The sequence below is a fragment of the Dendroctonus ponderosae genome, unplaced genomic scaffold (assembly GCF_020466585.1).
Source record: "Dendroctonus ponderosae isolate FM_Combo_2020 unplaced genomic scaffold, Dpon_F_20191213v2 Dpon_F_20191213_4, whole genome shotgun sequence".
NCBI classification, from domain to species: Eukaryota; Metazoa; Arthropoda; class Insecta; order Coleoptera; family Curculionidae; genus Dendroctonus; species Dendroctonus ponderosae.
This window is the reverse complement of record NW_026018611.1, coordinates 4825297-4845100: the sequence shown is the minus strand read 5'-3', so window position 1 is coordinate 4845100 and position 19804 is coordinate 4825297. Positions and strand designations below refer to the sequence as shown.

Sequence of the window (19804 nt, the reverse complement as noted above, 5' to 3'; positions counted from 1 at the left end):
ATTAAACACATTTTACCTCCCACAAAGGGACATTTTTACATTTTCTGAAGTTTTGTACTGAAACATTTCGAAAACTGCCTTATTCTTGTTTTCATGTCTTCAGCTGTTGCAGCTCATGTTGGGGCCTGTTTGTAAACTTCAGCCTTAACATGACAATAGGAAAAAGTCAATTAGTGTCAAGTCGGGTGTTTTAGGTGGCCTTTCAATTGCACCACGGTATCCAATCCAACAATGTCTCAGCTAAATCTTGGTTGCACCACTCTGTATATTTGATTTATTTCGTGCATTGAATACAGTAATAAAATGCAGGAGGAATTACTGAACTCTGAATTCGAACTGGTTCCAAAAAAACTAAATTTTGCTGTTGAAATTCAGTCTGATTGGAATTTTGTTCAATGGCAGACGAGTTTTATCCACTGTAACGCGGCGCACGTCGTTCAGGAAAGCGTCGCGACGCAGGGCGTCGACATCATAACAAAATCAGCTTGTGGGTGCAATTTTGTGTAGTTTTAGTAGCTGCCGCTTACGAAAAATGACCGCCAAGGTGAGTAGTTGCATTTGTTAGCGCAATTAGCGCATTTGCCGGCCGAAATCAGAAAATTACTTCGGTACACATCAATGGCAAATTGAGATGGTCGGCCATCCGGAAATGGATGCTTACGTCAAAACCTGCGAAAATGCTCGGGAGTCGATTGCTGAAAAATTTTCTCAGCTGCATTTTTTTAAATTAAATTAAATTTTTCTGTTCAACCGTTTTACAGCACGACTTCGACATTACTTAGTCGGTTAATTATCACTGCTCTTAATTGAACGTTTAGAGCAAGAAATACCTAATAAAACAATAAAAAAATGCAATTTAATTGACTCTCTTGCATTCTACCAAAAAAAGGTTTCCTCCAACTCAACAGCTACAGGCTCGACCGACTTCCATAAAATGCCTCCGGCCTTCTTGTTCTAGAATAGACTCCCGCAACCTTAAAAGACATTAAATTTGTTATTAAACATTAAAATTATAGCCAGGATGTGAACCATATTTGCGGTTTTATGCGGGCAGAGCTTTTCATACGCGCTAAGAGACGAGATGTGGATGTTCGTGTCGTAAACATTGCATTTGTATATTGGTTTAGTGTCTTGGAGTGTTGATGACCTTTAATCCCAGTGCATCCAGATGTATCAGCCATAATGAAAATTGTACACACTATTTCGCAAAGGATGCATGAAAAGGTATAGAAGTGTTTGAATCTAATCGGACACAAAACCGCTCTTTGGTCAGTAAAACCACTTCACTTAGTTTATTTGTTTTACTAGTTAGTTTTATGCGAAACACTTTTAGCGAAAATCCGATTTTTATCATCAACTGTTTGAATTTTTCTTAAGTAAATTTGAATAAAAAGCAATTAGCGCTTCGAATGTTTGTTTGTCCCAAGCGTTTTGGCAGTGACGTACTAATTGTTCTTTTTCTATAGATGGAAATTTGATGGTATCACGTGAGTCTTTGATCAAATTGTTTCAAATCGCGGAAGTGTGGAAAAATATCTACATTTTGTAAAGCAGTTGCCAGTTTCTGTGAATTTTTTTGAAATCAGTTCGTATTTTATGAAGAAAAATAAAACTTCTACACTTGCATCACGCAATATTTATGACTGAAATGAATGAAAAATAATGATAGTTTTTCAAACAATCGATCTAGAACTTGGGATTTAATGGACTGAAAAAACAAAAATTTCAACAAGAAGTTGAAAAGGGTTTCATCTTTTTATTCTTGTGTGCTTTTTTGTAGCTGGAAAGCGACAGTTTCCAAACCGCTTCGTCGCAATAAAAAGTATCAATCTTTTTCACAGAAAACCTGCATTTTTTGGGCATTTTCCTGTATATTGAATGGAAATGTATTCACATCCGCTGGTGTTTTATCTGGATTCAGCCAGTACAAACCGCCAGTTAATTTGTTTGGCTGGAAATTGAAGCCTTCCAATAAAGCAATCAAATCGAAAACCTAATTGAATTGGATGGAAATAACACAGTTGGGGAGTTTTTTTGATTGGGTCTATTTATACGGCGCGAATGAATGAACGAAAGACGGACAAATTATCAAAAAATGGTTGTTATTCGCCAGCAAAAATCTGGTTAAAAGGCTGCCGATCTGACTTCAGAAAATTGCCAGATTTTGCATAAAAAACCGCTCGACTTAAGGACGTAAAACTTCTATTTTTCCGTTTAGACACTAAGCGCATTTTTGAAGATATCGAGCTGATACTTTGCACACACTTATGGTATTCAATCAGTTTTTGGGTCCCAGAATTTGGCGACTTTTGCGATATTGGTGCCGGAAAAACGACTGAGAATATCGCAGAGTATATTTTTGCAAGCGTATTTATTGGGCTTTATTCTGGTATAAAAACATTTCAGATCCAACTAGGGCTTTGCCCCTTTTTTAGCGTCTGAAAGTTTCCAACCGTCATATCGCCGAAAGGGTTGAACATTTCTGAACAGCTGTAATGACCGTTCCGATAGCCTATGTTGAGGACTATTTTTCAGCATTAAGGTTGTATCAGAAATTCCTAACTTTCAAAAAGCTAGAATCAAGAACATACAATTTTTAGGCCAATTATGCATAACACGCCCTATATCTCTGAAACTTCGAAACGAAGACTTCGTGGGCGATCTTTCACTAAGAAGGTTTTATGCTCAATTTATTACTGTTTCAAAGATTGAAGCGAAAATGTTAACATTTTGAGTTATATGCAAGTTTAAGCCGCATATCGCGAAAATCTTCAGAAATATCTAAAAAGTCATAATGATCTTTTAGAAAGAGCCCTTCGAGAGATTTTCATAGCTCACCAGTTCTGATCCAGAATTCCTAACCTCTAAAGAGATAGAAGCCAAAATGTAGTCATTTTGGGGCCATCAAAGCCTAGAACCCTCCATATCTCCGCAACAGTTGGAAATATTCTATCAGACCTCAGGACCATTTCGATAGCCCCTTTTAAGAGCTATCCTCTGCTGGGCAGGTTTTATCAAGAATTCATTAGCGTTTCAACAGTAGAAGTGAAAAGTCCAAATTTAGACATATGTGCCAGTTTGAGAAAGAATATCTGGGAAACGGTTAAAAATTGCTGATTAGTCGTACTGACCTTTTATCAAGAGCGCTTCGAGAGCTTTCCATACATTACTCTGGTTGATCCAGAATTTCTAACCTCTAAAGGGGCAGAAGCAAAAATGCAGTCATTTTGGGGTTATTCGAGCTTATAACTCCCTATATCTCCGAAACGGTTGGAAACTTCCAATCAGTCAAAAGAACCTTTTTGAGAAGTATTTTTCACTGATTAAGGTCTAGTGGGAATTCATAAGCGTTTCAAAGTTGGAAGCGAAAATGTTAACTTTTTAGGGGATGCGCAAGTTTACGTAGGAAAATTGCGGAAACGATAAAAAATATTAAATTAGTCGTAATAACCGTTTGAAAGAGCGTCTCAAGAACCAACTTTTACTCCATTGGCTTGATCAGGAATTCCTAACCCCTAAAGAGATGGAAGCAAAAATGGCTTAGACGATGGATAAGAGCGGGGAAATTTCTTACTTGCTATGACTTAAAAAAGCATATTTCCCAGTAGTTTTATCACTTTTCCGAGATTCCAAAATCATTCCCAAATAACATGAAACTTGAAAAATCGCTGAATTTTCGAACTCATTTCTTTGGGACCGTTAAAATGCTTTGACTAAAACGCGCATTGTCTAGCTTTTGCGACAAAGTCATGCTCTCAGTGCGGCCAAATAAAAGCAATACTAAATACACTACATACTTCAGTTTTGGGCGATAAATGATGCATATTTCAGTTTTGGAATATAAATAAATGAGCTTCTTTTCCAGACGCGCCCATCAAACACCCTACTTGGGAACGCCAAATTCCGTTTAGTCCTGAGGGATTGTTGCTGATTAATCGACTGTTTGTGGCGCACTTTTTTAATTAATCATCACTGACGCACGCCGCTCATTCAATGTCCGCAGGAATCGAGTTTCATTAATTCCTTTGACGTCATGCAATGCACTTGGAGCATTCCTATAATTCGTTCCGTTTTTGCGCTAATTATTAGTTACAGTTTTCCGTATTTGCTCACACTTTAGTCTTCGACTTGGTTTCATCCACAGTGTTTAGGTGCATTCTTTTCTGACAATCAATATTGTTTAAATATGCTGCCAGTGGCATGGGAAAAACTACTCTAAAGCATAATTAGTGCGTTCTGGATCCACCGCACGTTCAGCCCGCATGTTTAATATTTAATTTATCTGATAAACGATAAGAAAGATTACCCACCAACAGTTTTAACATATCCAGGCTCAGTTTATTTGGAGTGTTCGGTATACTAGCCATATTTTCCAGTTATTTTTAGCTGCGAATGTTGTTTTTGGTTCTTTGTTGTAAGTGACGTGAGTTAGTGAGGATCGATCCGGTTTTGCGTGCATTCACAATGGACTTCTTCAGGAAAATCAACTGCTTTGGACGATACGATTCTGTAAGTTAGTTTTGTAACCATTTTAGCCAAAAGGAGCGTCTGGAAAACGCTCATAAGTAAAATTTTCCAGCGAATCCATACTAAACGATCAAATTACATTTGATGATGATTCGCGCGTATTCCGCTTTCGTGGGAGAGCAAATATTTCTCTATTGAGAGAAAAATTGCGGAAACTGATTGATTTTTTAAGTCCTTGGCATGTTTTCTCTTTCCAGATGACCAGGTATTCAAATGCAGATTTTGGCGACGACGACAGTGTAAACAGTGTGCAGTTAACCGAAGGTAAATTGGGTTTTCATGGTTGAATTTGTCAATTATATCCCCAGGTTTACCTGGGAGTCCATGAATCGTTTTCAGTAGGTTTAGATTATAAAATTATGAAATATTTATATAATTTGCAAGATGCTTAATACCCAGCATCTGAAGAACTTCTTTATCGAATTCAAAAAGCTTTTGGTTCCACTGGTTTTAGCTTGTTTTGTCTTGATGTATGTGCGATTTTTTTAGGAATAAGTACAAGTGCTACCCACATAAGGTATCATCCAGGCGCCAAACTATGGCAAGTAAGATCCACTATGGAAAGGATTCTTCTTTTTCTAACTGCCTTTTTGTTCATGGTGGTTATAGCACTGTCTATTGTCGTCAATGTGGTCGAACATCAGCTCGAACAGGCCAAAGTAAGTTTTCTTAATACTGAAAACAGGTTCTTGAAAATTACCTTAGGAAATTCAAAATACACATTCTTGAACTTGATTTAATAATAGGATTTCAAACAGTGTGGAAACTAAGGCCGGTGTAGGACTACTTTTGATTGGTGAACAAAACCTAATGCGCGAAATGTGACAAAATGCTACATTCGAATTTAAAAAATTGCCAAAAATAGAGAAATATAGCCCAGCAAATTCAAGCATTCAGAGCTAATAGAGAGAAACGCGTTCTATCGATTGCTTTAATGATTTTTTTTCGCACTACCCCCAATTTTTATTGATAAATTTTTGAAACAAAATCGAACGCTCGACATGCGGCAAATTGCAACATTGAAATTTAAAAAAAAGTTGTCAAGCTTCAATCAATCAATCTTCAAATCAATACTTAGAAGACCAATAAAGCCACATATTTTCTATCAAATGATGTAAATGCTTCTAACTAGCCTTCAGTTTGGTTGCTGAATTTTTGGAAGTAAACCTAACGCGCGAAATGTGACAAATCGCAACACTCAAATTTAAAAAATTGCCAAAACTAGACAAATTTTGTTAGCAAATTCAAACTTTCAGGCCTCTTAGAGAGAAACGCGCTCTATTGAATCATTTAAGAAGTTTATTTCGCACTATCCCCAATTTAGCTTCATGAATTTTTGAAGCGAAACCGAACGCACGATCCGCGCCAAGTTGCAACATTCAAATTAAAAAAATAGTGAAGCATCCACGATTATCGGCAGTACGTCAATACTTACAAAACCAATAAAGCCACATATTCTCTATCAAATAATGTAAAAAGCATTCTTATATGTAGCTTTCAGTTTGATTGCTGAACTTTTAAAAGAAAATCTAACGCGTTAAATGTGACAAGTCGCAACATTCAATTTTACAAAATTGCCAAATATAGACTAATCTTGCAAGCAAATTCAAACTTTCAGAACTAAAAGCGAGAAACGCGCTCTATGGAATGTTTTTACAAGTTTTTTTTGCGCTACCCCCACATTTCCTTGATGAATTTTTGAAACATAACTAAACGCTCGAAACGCGGCAAATTGCAACATTTAAATTTAAAAAATAGTCAATCATTGACCATTATCGACAGTACCTCAATACTCACAAAACCAAAAAAGTCACATATTCTCTATCGAATGATGTAAAAAGCATGCTTCTAACTAGTCTTCAGTTTGAGAGTTGAATTTTTGGAAAAAATCTAACGCGCAAAATGTGACAAATTGCAATATTCAAATTTAAAAAATTGCCAAAAAATAGACGATTTTTTCCAGAAAATTCAAACTTTCTCAGCTATTAGAGAGAAACGCGCTCTATCGAATGCGTTAAGAACCCTTTTTTTACTACCCCCAATTTTGCTTGATGAATTTTTGAAACAAAACCGAACGCTCAATTGCAACATTCAAATTTAAAAAATTGTCAAATATTGACGATTATTGGCAGTACGCCAATACTTACAAAACCAATAAAGCCACATAATCTTTATCAAATGCTGTAAAAAACATTCTTCTCACTAACCTTCAGTTTGAGAGTTGAATTTTTGGAAAAAAATCTAACGCGCAATATGTGACAAATCCAACACTCAAATTTAAAAAATTGCCAAAAATAGACGAATTTTATCAGCAATTTGCAACATTCAAATTTAAAAAAATCCCAAGGATTGATGACTATCGCGAATACATCGACACTTACAGAAACAATATCGACCTATCTCTAAGATTGATTGATAAATATTTTAAACAATACCTACCTACTGGGCGAAATACAACAAATTACCACATTCAAATTTCAAAAATTGCCCAAAAGCGAAGAAAATTGCAAGCGGCACTTTCAGAACTCAAAAAACGAATATTTCTCTATGCAACTACCTAAGAAGGTTCCTTTTTAACTGTTTGGGGGTTAGTTCGGTTCATCAATTTTTTAATCAAAATCGCAACATTGTAATTAATAAATAGCAAAAAAATTGAGGAATATCGCGTGCAAATTGAAAATTTCCGAACCAATAGAACGGAATTTTCTCTATTAAATGCCCTAAAAGGCATCCCTCTAACTGGTCTTAATTTTAACTCGTCAATTACGGAACGGGTAAAATGCCGCAAATTGCAACATCCAAATTGCAAAAAATTGCTAAAGAAGGCGGAATATTGTAACTAAAAGAATTGTTACAGAATCAATAAACCGAAATGTACTCTATCCAATGCTTTAAAAACCACCCCCCTAACTAAGCCGCAGATTAATTTTATCGTCCCTAACTGGGATTAATTGCAACATTGAAAAATATACAAAAATATGGTGACCAAATAAACATTCGCAGAACAGATAGAGCGAAATGTTCTCTATCCAATGCTATAAAAGGCATCATTTTAACCAGACTTCGTTTTAATTGAGTGATGACGGGTAAAACTCAGCAAATCGCTACACTAAATTATTGAAAAAATTGCCAATGATTATTTATTGTGACCTGCGGATGCCAAAATAGATGGCAAAACGTCGGCAATTTAACAAATAACTTTAACAAGAAACTCCCCCATTAAGCAGCATCGTAATTTTTCATTTTTACTGCATCATTTCATTAATATTGTACAGAATTCATATTCAAATGTTGAAAATATTTGCCTAGCTGTTAGATATCTGATCTGTTAATATTTGCGCGTTCAGGTCGCCTGACGCTAATATTTAACCATGCACTTATCTCTCATATCGTTTTATCAACAGGTAAATGTATGCTTGGAACTTTATGTCCCATTTTTCCTGGGCACTTGATTGGCAGGAAAATATCCAAAACATTGGTTTTGCGATTGTTGCAAAACCCATTTTTAACAACAAAAAAACAAGTTCAAAATATATGGAGCGCGCACAATAATGCGAAGTGAAGCGAAGCAATAGCAATAAGAGATCCTTTTTAAACTTAGCTGCGTTTCGGGCAGGCAGACGAAAAATAATCTCCCTAAATCGGATGCTTTAGGACTTGTACGCAATAAACATATTTTTGTCCTTTTCCAGGTGAAGCATTCGGGCATAGAAATGGATCAGCCCTGTTTGAATCGTAGTTGTGTGCACATTGCCAGCCACATTTTAGATTCGATGGACTTTTCCATTGATCCATGCGATGACTTTTACTCCTACTCGTGCAAAGGATGGGTGAACGCCAATCCAGTGCCCGAAGGCAAAAAGAACTGGGGCACTTTCATGAAACTGGCACAGGAAAATTATTTGGTCATCAAACACGTTTTAGGTAACGCCTTATCAAGCTGACCAAGAATGAGCTGGATTAATTTCTCCAGTTGCCTCTTCCAGAGAAATCGATCGATACGTTCAAATCCAAAGCGGAAAGAAAGGCGAAAATGTACTACGAATCCTGCCTGGACACGAATGATACTGTAGAAACGCTTGGATCCAAGCCTATGCTTGATCTGCTTGCCAAACTTGGAGGCTGGTATGTTAGCACTCCGGATTACGACGTTAATAGTAAGCAATCAACTGAGATAATCGCCTGGAGCAAACTAAATTGAACAATCTGTTCCTTCAGACTGGACCTTGCAAAATACTTTGCAAATCGTTCAAAACAAGTATGCGATTGGGGCTCTGTTTTCCTATGGAGTTGGTGAGGATGATCGGAACTCTTCCCGGCATGTTTTACAGCTCGACCAAAGCGGTTTGGCTCTTCCAACTAGAGACAACTACCTGAACAAGACTGATGAGCATCGGAAGATTCTGGACGCTTATTTGGCTTATATGACAAAGGTAAGTGAATAAAGCGGTTTTCGATGGGGCTTCAGATTGTCAAGTTTAACATTTTTTTTTAAGGAACTGGGAACTAAGTCTAAGGTTATCTGTTATGTGATTTAATAGAGAGAGGATTTACTTTGTTATTTCTGTAAGTTTTGGCTTTCCAGCGGCTTTTGTTCATTTTTAATAATTTTTTAAATTTGAATGCTGCACTTTGTGGCATTTTGCCCGTTAGGGTTTGCTTCAAAAATGCTTCAATCAAATGCAGGACTAGCCAAAAGAGCGCTTTTAAGTGCATTTGGTAGAGAACATTTCGCTCTATTAAATACCAAGTTGTTAATTTTCTAGCATGATTCCTGGATTTTTGGCAAATTCGTAACTTTCAGCGGGACAATTTGCTACGTTTCGCGCATTTGGTTTTGTTCACAAATTTACCAATACAAAAGCGATTGTAACAAAAATACAGACAATCCAATTGAAGGACCAAGTTTTGCATTATTGACTCGGTAAATTTTGATTTACTACCTCCATTCATTGATGTATGGCAGTTTTTTACATTTCAACGATTTGAACCTTGCAATTTGTGAAATTTTGCCCGTTAGGAGTTGTTTCAAAAATTCATCACTCAAAACTAGGGCCATCTAGAAGAATGCCCTGTAGCATATTCGATAGAGAACATTTCCCTTTATTAGTGTTGTAAGTGGCAATTTTCTTCCGGTATTCTTATATTTTTGGCGATTTTTTAACTTTTCAGGATCCAATTTGCCACATTTTGCCTGAAAAGTTTTTTATCAAAAATTCTTCAATTCAAATGAGGGACAGTTAAAAGGATACCTCGTAGAGCGTTAGGTAGAGAAGATTTCCGTTCATTAGTTTTAGAAGTATCGATTTACTAGCGGAATTCCTCGCTCTTTGGCAATTTTTCAAGTTTATTGCATTTTGTGGCATTTGAACTGTTAGGCTTTGTTTAAGAAAGTCAGCAATAGTAAGTACAGTAAATTGTGCTCTACCAGCTCTGTAAGTATTGGTTTGCTCGCGATATTTGGCGATTTTTTTAAATATGGTTTTGGTTTTCCTTAAAAAAATCCTTAATCGAAGTGGTACTAGTATAATGATACTTTTAAAATTATTTCATAGGGCAAGCTTTGCTCTATAGGCGCACAATGTTGTTAGTTTCTCACACTTTTCCGTGATTTTTGGCAATTTATGAAATTTAATGTTGCAGTTTTTTCGTTAGAATCCATAGCCGAGTTTTCTGTTTTCGAAAAATGCAGCAATCAACGCAAACACTGGTTAGAAGACTACATTTTTAATCATTATATAGAAAAATATCCATTCTATGGATTCCCCGAGTAAGATGTTTTTTCACGTATCTCCGATTTGTGGCTTTTTTGATTTTGGGGTGGATAACACTAAAAAAACCCGGAATTTACTAACATTTTTGCTTAATAATGATAGATTGGAGTACTTCTTGGAGGTGAGCCAAACGCAACTCTTAAGCAGATGGAAGCAGTAATCGCCTTTGAAACTGAACTGGCCAACATAACCACGCCCAGTGAGCTGAGAAGAGATGACGAATCTCTCTACCATTTAATGACTTTGGCTGATTTAAAGGAAAAAGCCAACTTTGTAAGTGATGCATCAAAATTTAAGTTCAACAGTTTAATTGAATAAATCCACTTGTTCATAACTTAAAGGACTACGACGCACATTTAATAACTTAACTGGACACTGAAAATAGATTTTCAGTACAATGTTTCAAAGTTTTTACTGCAAAATTATAGGAAACAATGGTGGTAAATAAATCAAGATCTATAATTTCTTAATTGAAAAATGTTCATTTATTTAATATATGATTTATTAGAGCTGATTTTTTTTAAGTTTTGACAATAACACTTTTTCAGATAGATTGGAGACAGTTTTTCGAAAACGCGATGAAGCTGGTGCAGAAGAAGATCACTTTGAAGCAACAAATCATTATCTATGCGCCTGAGTACATGGGAAATCTAAGCCAGCTGATCCAGAAGTACGAGAATACGACAGAAGGAAAAATGTAAGTAGGTAAATTATATATTGAATAAATCTGCGATAAAATAAGTATAAATAATCGTATATAATAGTTTATGTTAAAATAAAATTTATCTTTGACTGAAAACAGAGGTCCGAAAATAATGAACAAAAATCGAAATTTTGCTTGAAGGAAGCACTTTTTGCAAATCTTTGATGCAATATTTGTTACTCTTAGAACACTCAACAACTATTTGGTGTGGCAAACCATCAGGACGTTTTCCCCATACTTGTCCAAACCCTTCAGAGATGCCTATAAAGGCTTGAGACTGGCACTGATGGGCTCAGATGCTAGCGAAGAACCTCAATGGCGATATTGCATTCAGGACACTAATAACGTTCTGGGTAAAGACATTTAAGGTTTAAAAGTTGCGTTATTAACTAGTATTTTCAGGCTTCGCCGTAGGGGCTATTTTCGTAAGGGAGGTTTTCAATCCCCAGTCGAAAGAGCAGGCCGAAATTATGATTGACAATATCCGCAATGCATTTAAGAACAATTTTGTTAATTTGAAGTGGATGGACGAGCAAACGAGAAAAGTGGCTCTGGATAAAGCTGATGCCATTTCGGATATGATTGGTTAGTAATGGAGTCAAAAGTTACAGGATTTTATTTCGAAGCAACTGATTCAGCAAAAGAGCTAAGAATTGCTTGAAATCAAGGAGCTAAATTTCGCAAAACTCACCAGTTGTAAAATGAGAATTCTAATACTCAGTGCAGACAAACAATTGGGGCTCAATAACACTTCAGACAGGAACCAAATCGCGAGTTTTCCAGCTCCAAAGTTAGAGAAAATTTGACTGCGAAACGTTCATTTTGTTGATCAGTTCAAATCATTTATTTATTTATTCATGTATTTCCATCAACGGGACATCATATGGAACTTATCTACCTTTACCCTTTAGGTTACCCTGAATTTATTAAGGACGTTGATAATCTGGACGCAAAATATGAGAACCTAACTTTAAGTCCGGATACTTACTTCGACAACAATGTGAATATAATCTACTACAACCTGTAGAACCCGATGAAATTTTCACCGTTGATGAGCATTTGAAGCTTGAAATTCGGCAAATTTCATGAAAATCACAGTAAATTCTAATTTTTGAGGGTTTGGTAAATGTTGGCCTAAAAATTAGGATTTCTGTCATGGGCACTCGCTGGCTAAAAAATTCCTAACTTTTACACTAGAGCAAGTAGCAACATCAAACTTTCCCAGTGCATCAAAAGGATTTATGACTTAAAACTCTGCCACTCTCATAAAAATCGTACTCAATTCTGATTTTTGTCGGTTTGGTAAATGTGGCCCTAAAAATGAGCGTTTTTGCTTAAGGGCACCATCTGGTTGAAGTTTTTTTACTATTAAATTAGAACCAGTGGCAAGATGAAACTTTCATCGTCGCTAGACAAAACTCGCATCGAAATACGCTGGAATTTTCATTACAATCGTATTAACTTCTGATTTTTTACGACTTGGAAAATCTTGGCCTGAAAATGCGCCTTTTCCCTAAGTAGTACCTTTGGCTAAAAAATCGGGAATTCTAAACGAGCGCAAGTAGCAACATGAAAATTTCACAATCTGTTGAAACCATTTGAAGTTTAAAACTCTACAAATCTCAAGTGAATCGTACTAAAATCTGATTTTTAACGGTTTGATAAATGTGGTCTCAAAAATGAGTTCTGGTTGAAAATTTCCGTACTAATAAGTTAAAGCGAGTATTCATATGGAAGCTTCAGTCTGCAAACAACGTTAGAAGTGTAGCAATTTGAAAATTTCATTGCAATCGCACTAAATCCTGATTTTTTAGGCGTTGGAAAATGTGTGCCAAAAATGAGCATTTTGACTCACGGACCCTTCTGGTCGAAAAGCTTCTTACTATTCAATTAGGGCAACTGGAAACATGAAACTTTTACAACATGCAAACAACATTAGCATCGCAATAATTTGAGAGTTTCCTAACAATGGTGCTAAATCCTGGTTTTTGACGGCATTATAACCATTAGCGTAAAAATGAGCGTTTTCACTTATGGGTACCCGCCGTCTAGAAAACTCCTAACTTTTAGACTACAAGACTACGCAAGTAGCAACATGAAACTTTTAGAGTCTACAAACAACATTTAAGTCATAATCGTTTGAAATATTCCTTACAATCGCGCTAAATCCGGATTTTTGACTACTTAAAAATTGTTGGTCTGAAAATAGCCGTTTTACTTAATGGTACCCTTTGGTTGAAAAATTCAAAAATTCTAAAGTAGCCCAAACGGCAACATGAAATTTGCGCACTCTGTTCAAATTATTTGCAGCTTAAAATTCTGGAAATCTCATAAAAATTGTACTAAATTCTGATTTGTGGCGGTTTGGTAAATGTAGCCCTAAATATGAGCGTTTTTACTTAAGGGCACTCTGTGGTAGGAAACTTCCTTGCTATTAAATTGGAGCACGTACCTAAATGAAACTTTTACAGTCTGCAAACAACATTCCAGTCGTAATAATGTTAAAATTTCATTACGGTCACACCAATTCTTCGGCTAGAAAGTTCGCATAACAGTTTTAAAGTGATATTTCTAATATCCAGTAAAGAAAAACAAGTGGGGCTCAATAACACTTCAGACAGGAACCAAATCGCAAGTTAATCCAGCTCCAAAGTTACAGAAAATTTGCCTGCGAAACGTTCGTTTTGTTGATCAGTTCAAATCATTCATTTATTCATGTGCTTGCCTCAACGGAACATCATATGGAACTTATCCTCGTTTACCCTCTAGGTTACCCTGAATTTATCAAGGACGTTGATAATCTGGACGCAAAATACGAGAACTTAACTATAAGGCCTGATACCTACTTCGATAACAACGTGAACATAATCTACTACAACTTGAAGAAGAATTTGGAGAAAATCAACGAACCAGTGAACAAAACAACCTGGCGTAAGTGAAGTTTGAAGCGCAACATTTCCTTCTAACCATCCCCTGTCCAGTCATGGTACCCTCCACTGTTAACGCCTACTACACGCCGACGAAGAACCAAATGGTGTTTCCGGCCGGGATTCTGCAAAGCCCCTTCTACAATCCCTCGTTCCCAGATGCTCTCAACTATGGGGGAATGGGCGTGGTGATGGGCCATGAACTCACCCATGGATTCGATGATCAGGGCCGACAATACGACAAGAATGGCAACTTGAATCACTGGTGGAACAACCAGACGGTGGCCAACTTTAAGAACAGAGCCAAATGTGTGGTGGATCAATACAGTAAGCGCCAACAACCAGGAGAAAAACAGTCCTCATTATTTGTATTCTTGAAGGCAACTACTCTATGGGTGACTCGAAAGTCAATGGGAATCTGACACTGGGGGAAAATATAGCTGATAATGGAGGCCTCAAAGCTGCTTACCACGCATACCTCGACCTGATGAAGGGCAAACCCGAACCGGAACGCCTACCGGGGTTGCCCCTGAATCACAAGCAGCTATTTTTCGTGGCGTTTGCTCAGGTAAGTCTCTGAAACTCTTTCAAGCATCTTCAGATGTTATGTTGCAATGTGCCTGCAGGTTTGGTGTGCTACCACCACAAAGGAGGCCACGCGCCTTGAAATAGAGAAAGACCCTCATGCTTTAGCCCCCTTTAGAGTGATCGGGGCTGTTAGCAATCTGCAGGAGTTCAGTGAGGAGTTTAAGTGTCGAAAGGGCAGCAAAATGAACCCGGAGAGAAAATGCGAAGTATGGTAGTGAGGCAGGCGGCGGGTAAAACTGAATGTGAAATTATCGTTTACTTAAGAAGAGAACCGCTGGTTCGGTTATTAAGGATCAACTTAATTAAGGTGGCTGAGAAATGCGGCTCCATCTGCAACGCTTTATTGCATTTTGTACAGTGTCGAGGAAAACTGAAGTATTTATTTCGATGCTAGAAGGAAGTGATTCTACTAAACTAGCAAGCTAAAATAATAAAACTTTTTAGGCTTTTCTGAATATCTAAGCAAAGCAGCGAGAGCTCAGATTGTTGAAAACTTTGTCAAGCTTTTAAGCTGTTTGGAAATGATATTCACAAAATTTGGCGACAGATTCTTCAAAAATATGATCTGAAGAGATTATGAAGGCAGACGAAAAAAAACCACGAAAACTTCGAAAAGTTCTAGTCGAACGAGTGATAATGCAAAATCCTTTTAGCGTCTTACCATTTTGCTCAAAAATTTTTCGTTAACCGACGAGATTTTAAAAGCCAAAAAATTCAATATTAAATTCTATTGGAGATCTTTAGCCAAAGTTTACAATTTTCAAATTTTTGTCACCTTTGAAGCAAAGGATACCAAATCTATTGGTAAATAATCTGTTACCAAATTTTGAAGCATTTATTTCCAGGTTTCATATTTTTGTTGTTGACTATAATATATATTTTTTTTATTTTTAGCAATTTTCCTTATTTTAGCACTAGAATTTTACTATAAACTGCTGATAAAACTTTGATAATTACTCAATATCACGCACTATTGTCGCTATTTATTTTCATTTTTTCACATATTCACTTCCTACCCAAAACCCTCAGATATTTTCTCATTCTTTAGGCGACTTCTATCTTACATTTATTTTGGGTTTATTCGAAATTGCTCGTTTGCTCATTCATTTTTTATGTTAATTTCGATTCCTTAAATGCATTTCATCTGAAAATATATTAAGCAAACTGTACTATATTACAGCATTTTAATGTAATTAGACTGTAAACAGTATATAGGTTATCAGAAGTTATATTTTATTTTTACATTTTTATATGTTCACATAAGGCTAGAACGGGTACAAGTAGGTAGATAGTTAAGTTAAGGTATAAATAATTGTAACTAAAACAATTAATATTAATAGGTAATAGGAATATTCTGGCCTCAATTTTAAGCCAAAGTATTTGTGTTCCGTTCCTAAATGGTTTATCTTATTATATTTGTTATCTAAATATTATATGAAGGTTATTTGTACGTAAGGATTGCTCCATGGAAATTCAAAAAGTACAATACATGCCAAAACACTAGTCGTACCAAACATATCTATCATTTCTCAGTCTGTCTGGTTGTTTTGAATTGTATATTAATTATATTATATAAATCCCTATATCATTAACTATTTAAATTAAAGTCTGTATTAATATGGTGCAAAGAGATGAGGAAAATTTTATGGTCGTTTCTGTGTAGATTTTTACTGTGATAATAAAATGTATATAAATATTTGAAATGTTTTTAATACTCTAGGTTAAGATTGTTATGAAGAAGATGCACCCTCTCGATTAAGAAATCATAACTCTGAACTTCGCACAGGTAGCGCCATGAAACTTGCGGCGTATGGACACAACATGTGAACCCTGCGACTCCGAAATTTTCTTTAAAATCATACTCAAGATTTATTTTTTACGACATTGGTAAACTTTGGTCTAAAAGCAGCGTATCTGCTATCGCGCACCATTTGATTGAAAAATCGCTAACATCTAAATTCCAATGAACAGCCAGACGAAAAACTATCACATAATGTAGAAAAGAGCTCAATCTTGAGACTATAAAACATTTTTATTATTTTTTTATTTTATTTCTCTAAATACTGATTTTTTACGTGTACATGGTCTGAAAATCGGCGATTTTGTTCTAGTGCATCTTCGGGTTGAAAAATTGCTAACTTCTAAACCAGAACAAGCAGCAAAATGATACTTTCATACTTCATAGCAAACCTGTTCTGGTCTCAAAAATTTGCAAATCATTTAAATCAAAAGAAACTGAAAATATTGGGGGCTTAGTAATGTTTGCCTAAAAAGAGCTCTCCCACTTAAGTGCATCCTCTGCTTGGAAAAAATTATAACTGTTAAACTCGGAAAAGTAACCATCTGAAACTTTCGTAGTCTGTAGGCAATATTTGTATCTTATGAGCCTGAGATATTCATTATCGTGGAGCAGAATTGAACACTTTTGCCGATTGATAAAATTTACCAAAAACTCTTCGTTTTTACCCAAGCGCACCCTACTATTAAAACATTGATAACTTTTCGTTGAGCGCCAGCAGCAACTTTATATTTTCACTGTATATAGAACATACTTAAGTCTGAAAATTATAAAAATTTTATTAATTTCGCCTTCAATCCTGATTTTTGGGGAGTTAGGAGATTATGCCGCAGAAATGGCGATTTCATCCGACCGCACTTTGCATGAAAATTTCTCTAGTCGAACCCCGAACAAGTGTTCAAATAAAACTTGTACAGTCTGTAAAAAACATTTGAATGCTGAAACCTTGAAAATTTCACCTTTTGACGGTTTAGTAAGCGATGGTCTAAAAATGAGCATTTTTAGTCAGTCAAGAGCACCTTCTGATAGGAACATTTCTAACTGCAAATCTAGAACAGACAACAAGATGAAACCTTCCAAATCTGTATAAAACGCATAACCTTTGAAATGCTCCAAATGTGATTAAAATCGCATGAAATGCCGATTTTAGACTTTTAAATGTTGGTGCAAAAACGGGCGTTTTCTCTCAAGAGCACCATCTGATCGAAAAATCCTTAGCTCTAAATCTAGAGCCAACAAGAATGTGAAGCTTTCAGGGTTTATGGACAACTCATCCACCATCCAATGTACAAAATTTGATTCAAATTGTATGAAACACTGATGTTTAAAGGCTAGCTCAATATTGACCTAAAAATGAGGGTTTTCACTCAAGCGGTTAAAAAAAGATCTTCTAACCTAGAGCAAATTTCCGCTTGATATTTTCATAGTCCATAGAAGACACTCGCAACTGCAAATTCTGAAATTTTCAGAAGCGCCCGCTGCTTGGAAAATGGGTCGCCTCTAAACGGGAGCAAGTAGCAACTTGAAACTTTCACGTTTACTAGAAAAGACGCGAGTCTTCACGCATTGAAAATTTCATTAAAATTGTAGAAAGTTGTGATTTTTCAGAACTCAATGTCTGCTGGTAAGTGCACCCTCTGGTTTGAATTCGTAAAAATTCGTAAAAATTTTGAAATTTTTGTTTAAATCTTCCCAAAACCTGCTTTACAGCGACTTGGTGAATCGTGACTTAAAACTTAACGATTATATTTCTAAATATCTATCTATATTATTTATACCTCTAAACTAGAACAAGAGCAAGATGAAACTTTTTCGGTCTTTAGACAACATTTCAGCTTTCAAAGCCTGAAAATTTCATTAAATCGCACTAAAACCTGATTTATGACGACTGGGTAAACGTTGGCCTAAAAACTAAATTAAACTCAGCATTTTCTCATCAGAACTGAGCTTGATGAGTTCAATTGAGGGGAACTAGTTGGAAAGTAGTTACTCAATTCTACAGAGTTGCCGAAACCCAAAAAAATCCACAATTTCTTCCTGGAATCGAAGCTTCTTTGTAGAAAGCTGGCAAACTAAATAATTTGAGCTGATCGCCTAAAAGGATTTGTGCTCGATCCTCTTTCATGTAAATTGAGCAGCGTTTTAGACACCGAACACAACAAAAACCCCCTTCCTATCGATTCCCAATCAAAATAAGCTTTTATGCCGACTTTATGCCGTACATTTCCGGACTTCCGTCTTTACTCATAGCCCGTTTTATTATGTTGAAAACTCCAATTTGAATAGAGCTAAGGCGACAATAGAGCTGTCCAATAAGGATTTTATAGATCTTTTGTGCGCTGCCGTTGCTTTTTAAGCGCGCATCACTATTGGGAGGGTTTCGTTATATTAGAAAGTTTATATCGCCTGTCATATTAACACATGAGTCGTAAATTATGACCGATAATAAATCAGCACTATTTAGCGCATAAAAATGGCTACGCATTTAAGGGCGGAGCCATCAGAAGATAGTTAAATCGTAAGAAATACTGGGGCGATTAAAATGATGCACTTCAAGTCGCAGATTTTTATTTCATCAAAAATTTCAGTGTGTCTGACCCTTTGGGAAACTTTTGTGATTGATCCATTGTGATCGCATAAAAAGTTAGGTTTTTGCGGTTGAAATTGACCCAACGGCTAGCGAAGAAACTGCCCCTCTACTTTAGCATGATAAAATATTGTTTTGGTTCCAGATTGCAAACTGTCGTAACTTTCTCGCTGAAACTAAATAAAGTTTGTTGAGTATTTAAACTGAACTATCATAAATAGAAACTATATCGTATACCAGCCGGGATATTGCCCATATAATGTCGGAAATTTTCGAATCAGTTTCGTTTTGGATGTGTTCTTATTGCCTCTTTTACTTACATAACATCAGTTAAGTGCCACAATAAATCCCATAAACTGTACAAAGTTGGCAAGTTTACTTTATCCCGCTAAGTTTTCACAATCGGGATGGTTTTGCTTTTATTGGCCGACGGGCAAAATGTACGCAATTCTGTCCACTTTATTGGCGACTTCATTTTTTTACTGGATAGAATAAAATCCGCTGGGATTGCCAGTCGACACACCTGAATCTTTGCTCACCTAGTATAATTCACAGGAAAAACAAAGTTCAAGCGTAACGACAACAGCATTGTGGTTCTTCCGTTTCCGCTCCGGCCTTTCTCCTCTGATGGCCTGTAATGCAATAGTGGCTTTTGTTTCATCTAAGTACTTATTTGTGACCCGAATTAAATCACAATCCTCAAATGCACACCAAATTAACAACGGGACATGAGGAAATTCTAAATTTAGCGTGAAAAGTGAATGTTTCCATCCACATGAAGAAACTGACTAGAGGAAGAATAAAGATTGGTATCTGCCGCCACTCTTCTGTCTTTCTCTCAGAATGTTCTGAGAAGAATGGATCAGAATGAAGAGCATAGATGAGAATTTTTTGATCAAC

At 36.2% G+C, this 19804-nt stretch overlaps 1 protein-coding gene across 5 annotated transcripts; it reads left to right on the top strand.

The window, feature by feature from the left end:
• The first annotated feature begins 415 nt into the window (after nucleotides 1–415).
• On the top strand, nucleotides 416–16215 carry LOC125502304 (endothelin-converting enzyme homolog). Of its 5 annotated transcripts, none has more exons than XM_048665727.1 (14): nucleotides 416–544; nucleotides 4725–4791; nucleotides 5017–5186; nucleotides 8220–8451; nucleotides 8514–8684; nucleotides 8746–8960; nucleotides 10404–10574; nucleotides 10850–10998; nucleotides 11191–11357; nucleotides 11407–11589; nucleotides 13774–13935; nucleotides 13986–14258; nucleotides 14312–14499; nucleotides 14558–16215. In XM_048665727.1, exons 1-14 carry the CDS (start codon nucleotides 533–535, stop codon nucleotides 14732–14734), a joined length of 2337 nt encoding a protein of 778 aa, XP_048521684.1. In that variant the 5' UTR covers nucleotides 416–532; the 3' UTR covers nucleotides 14735–16215. The 5 variants fall into 5 exon arrangements, with proteins under 5 accessions (XP_048521684.1, XP_048521683.1, XP_048521682.1 ...); XM_048665726.1 differs by lacking the exon at nucleotides 416–544 and adding an exon at nucleotides 1043–1224; XM_048665725.1 differs by lacking the exon at nucleotides 416–544 and adding an exon at nucleotides 4047–4509.
• Nucleotides 16216–19804: the final 3589 nt, after the last annotated feature.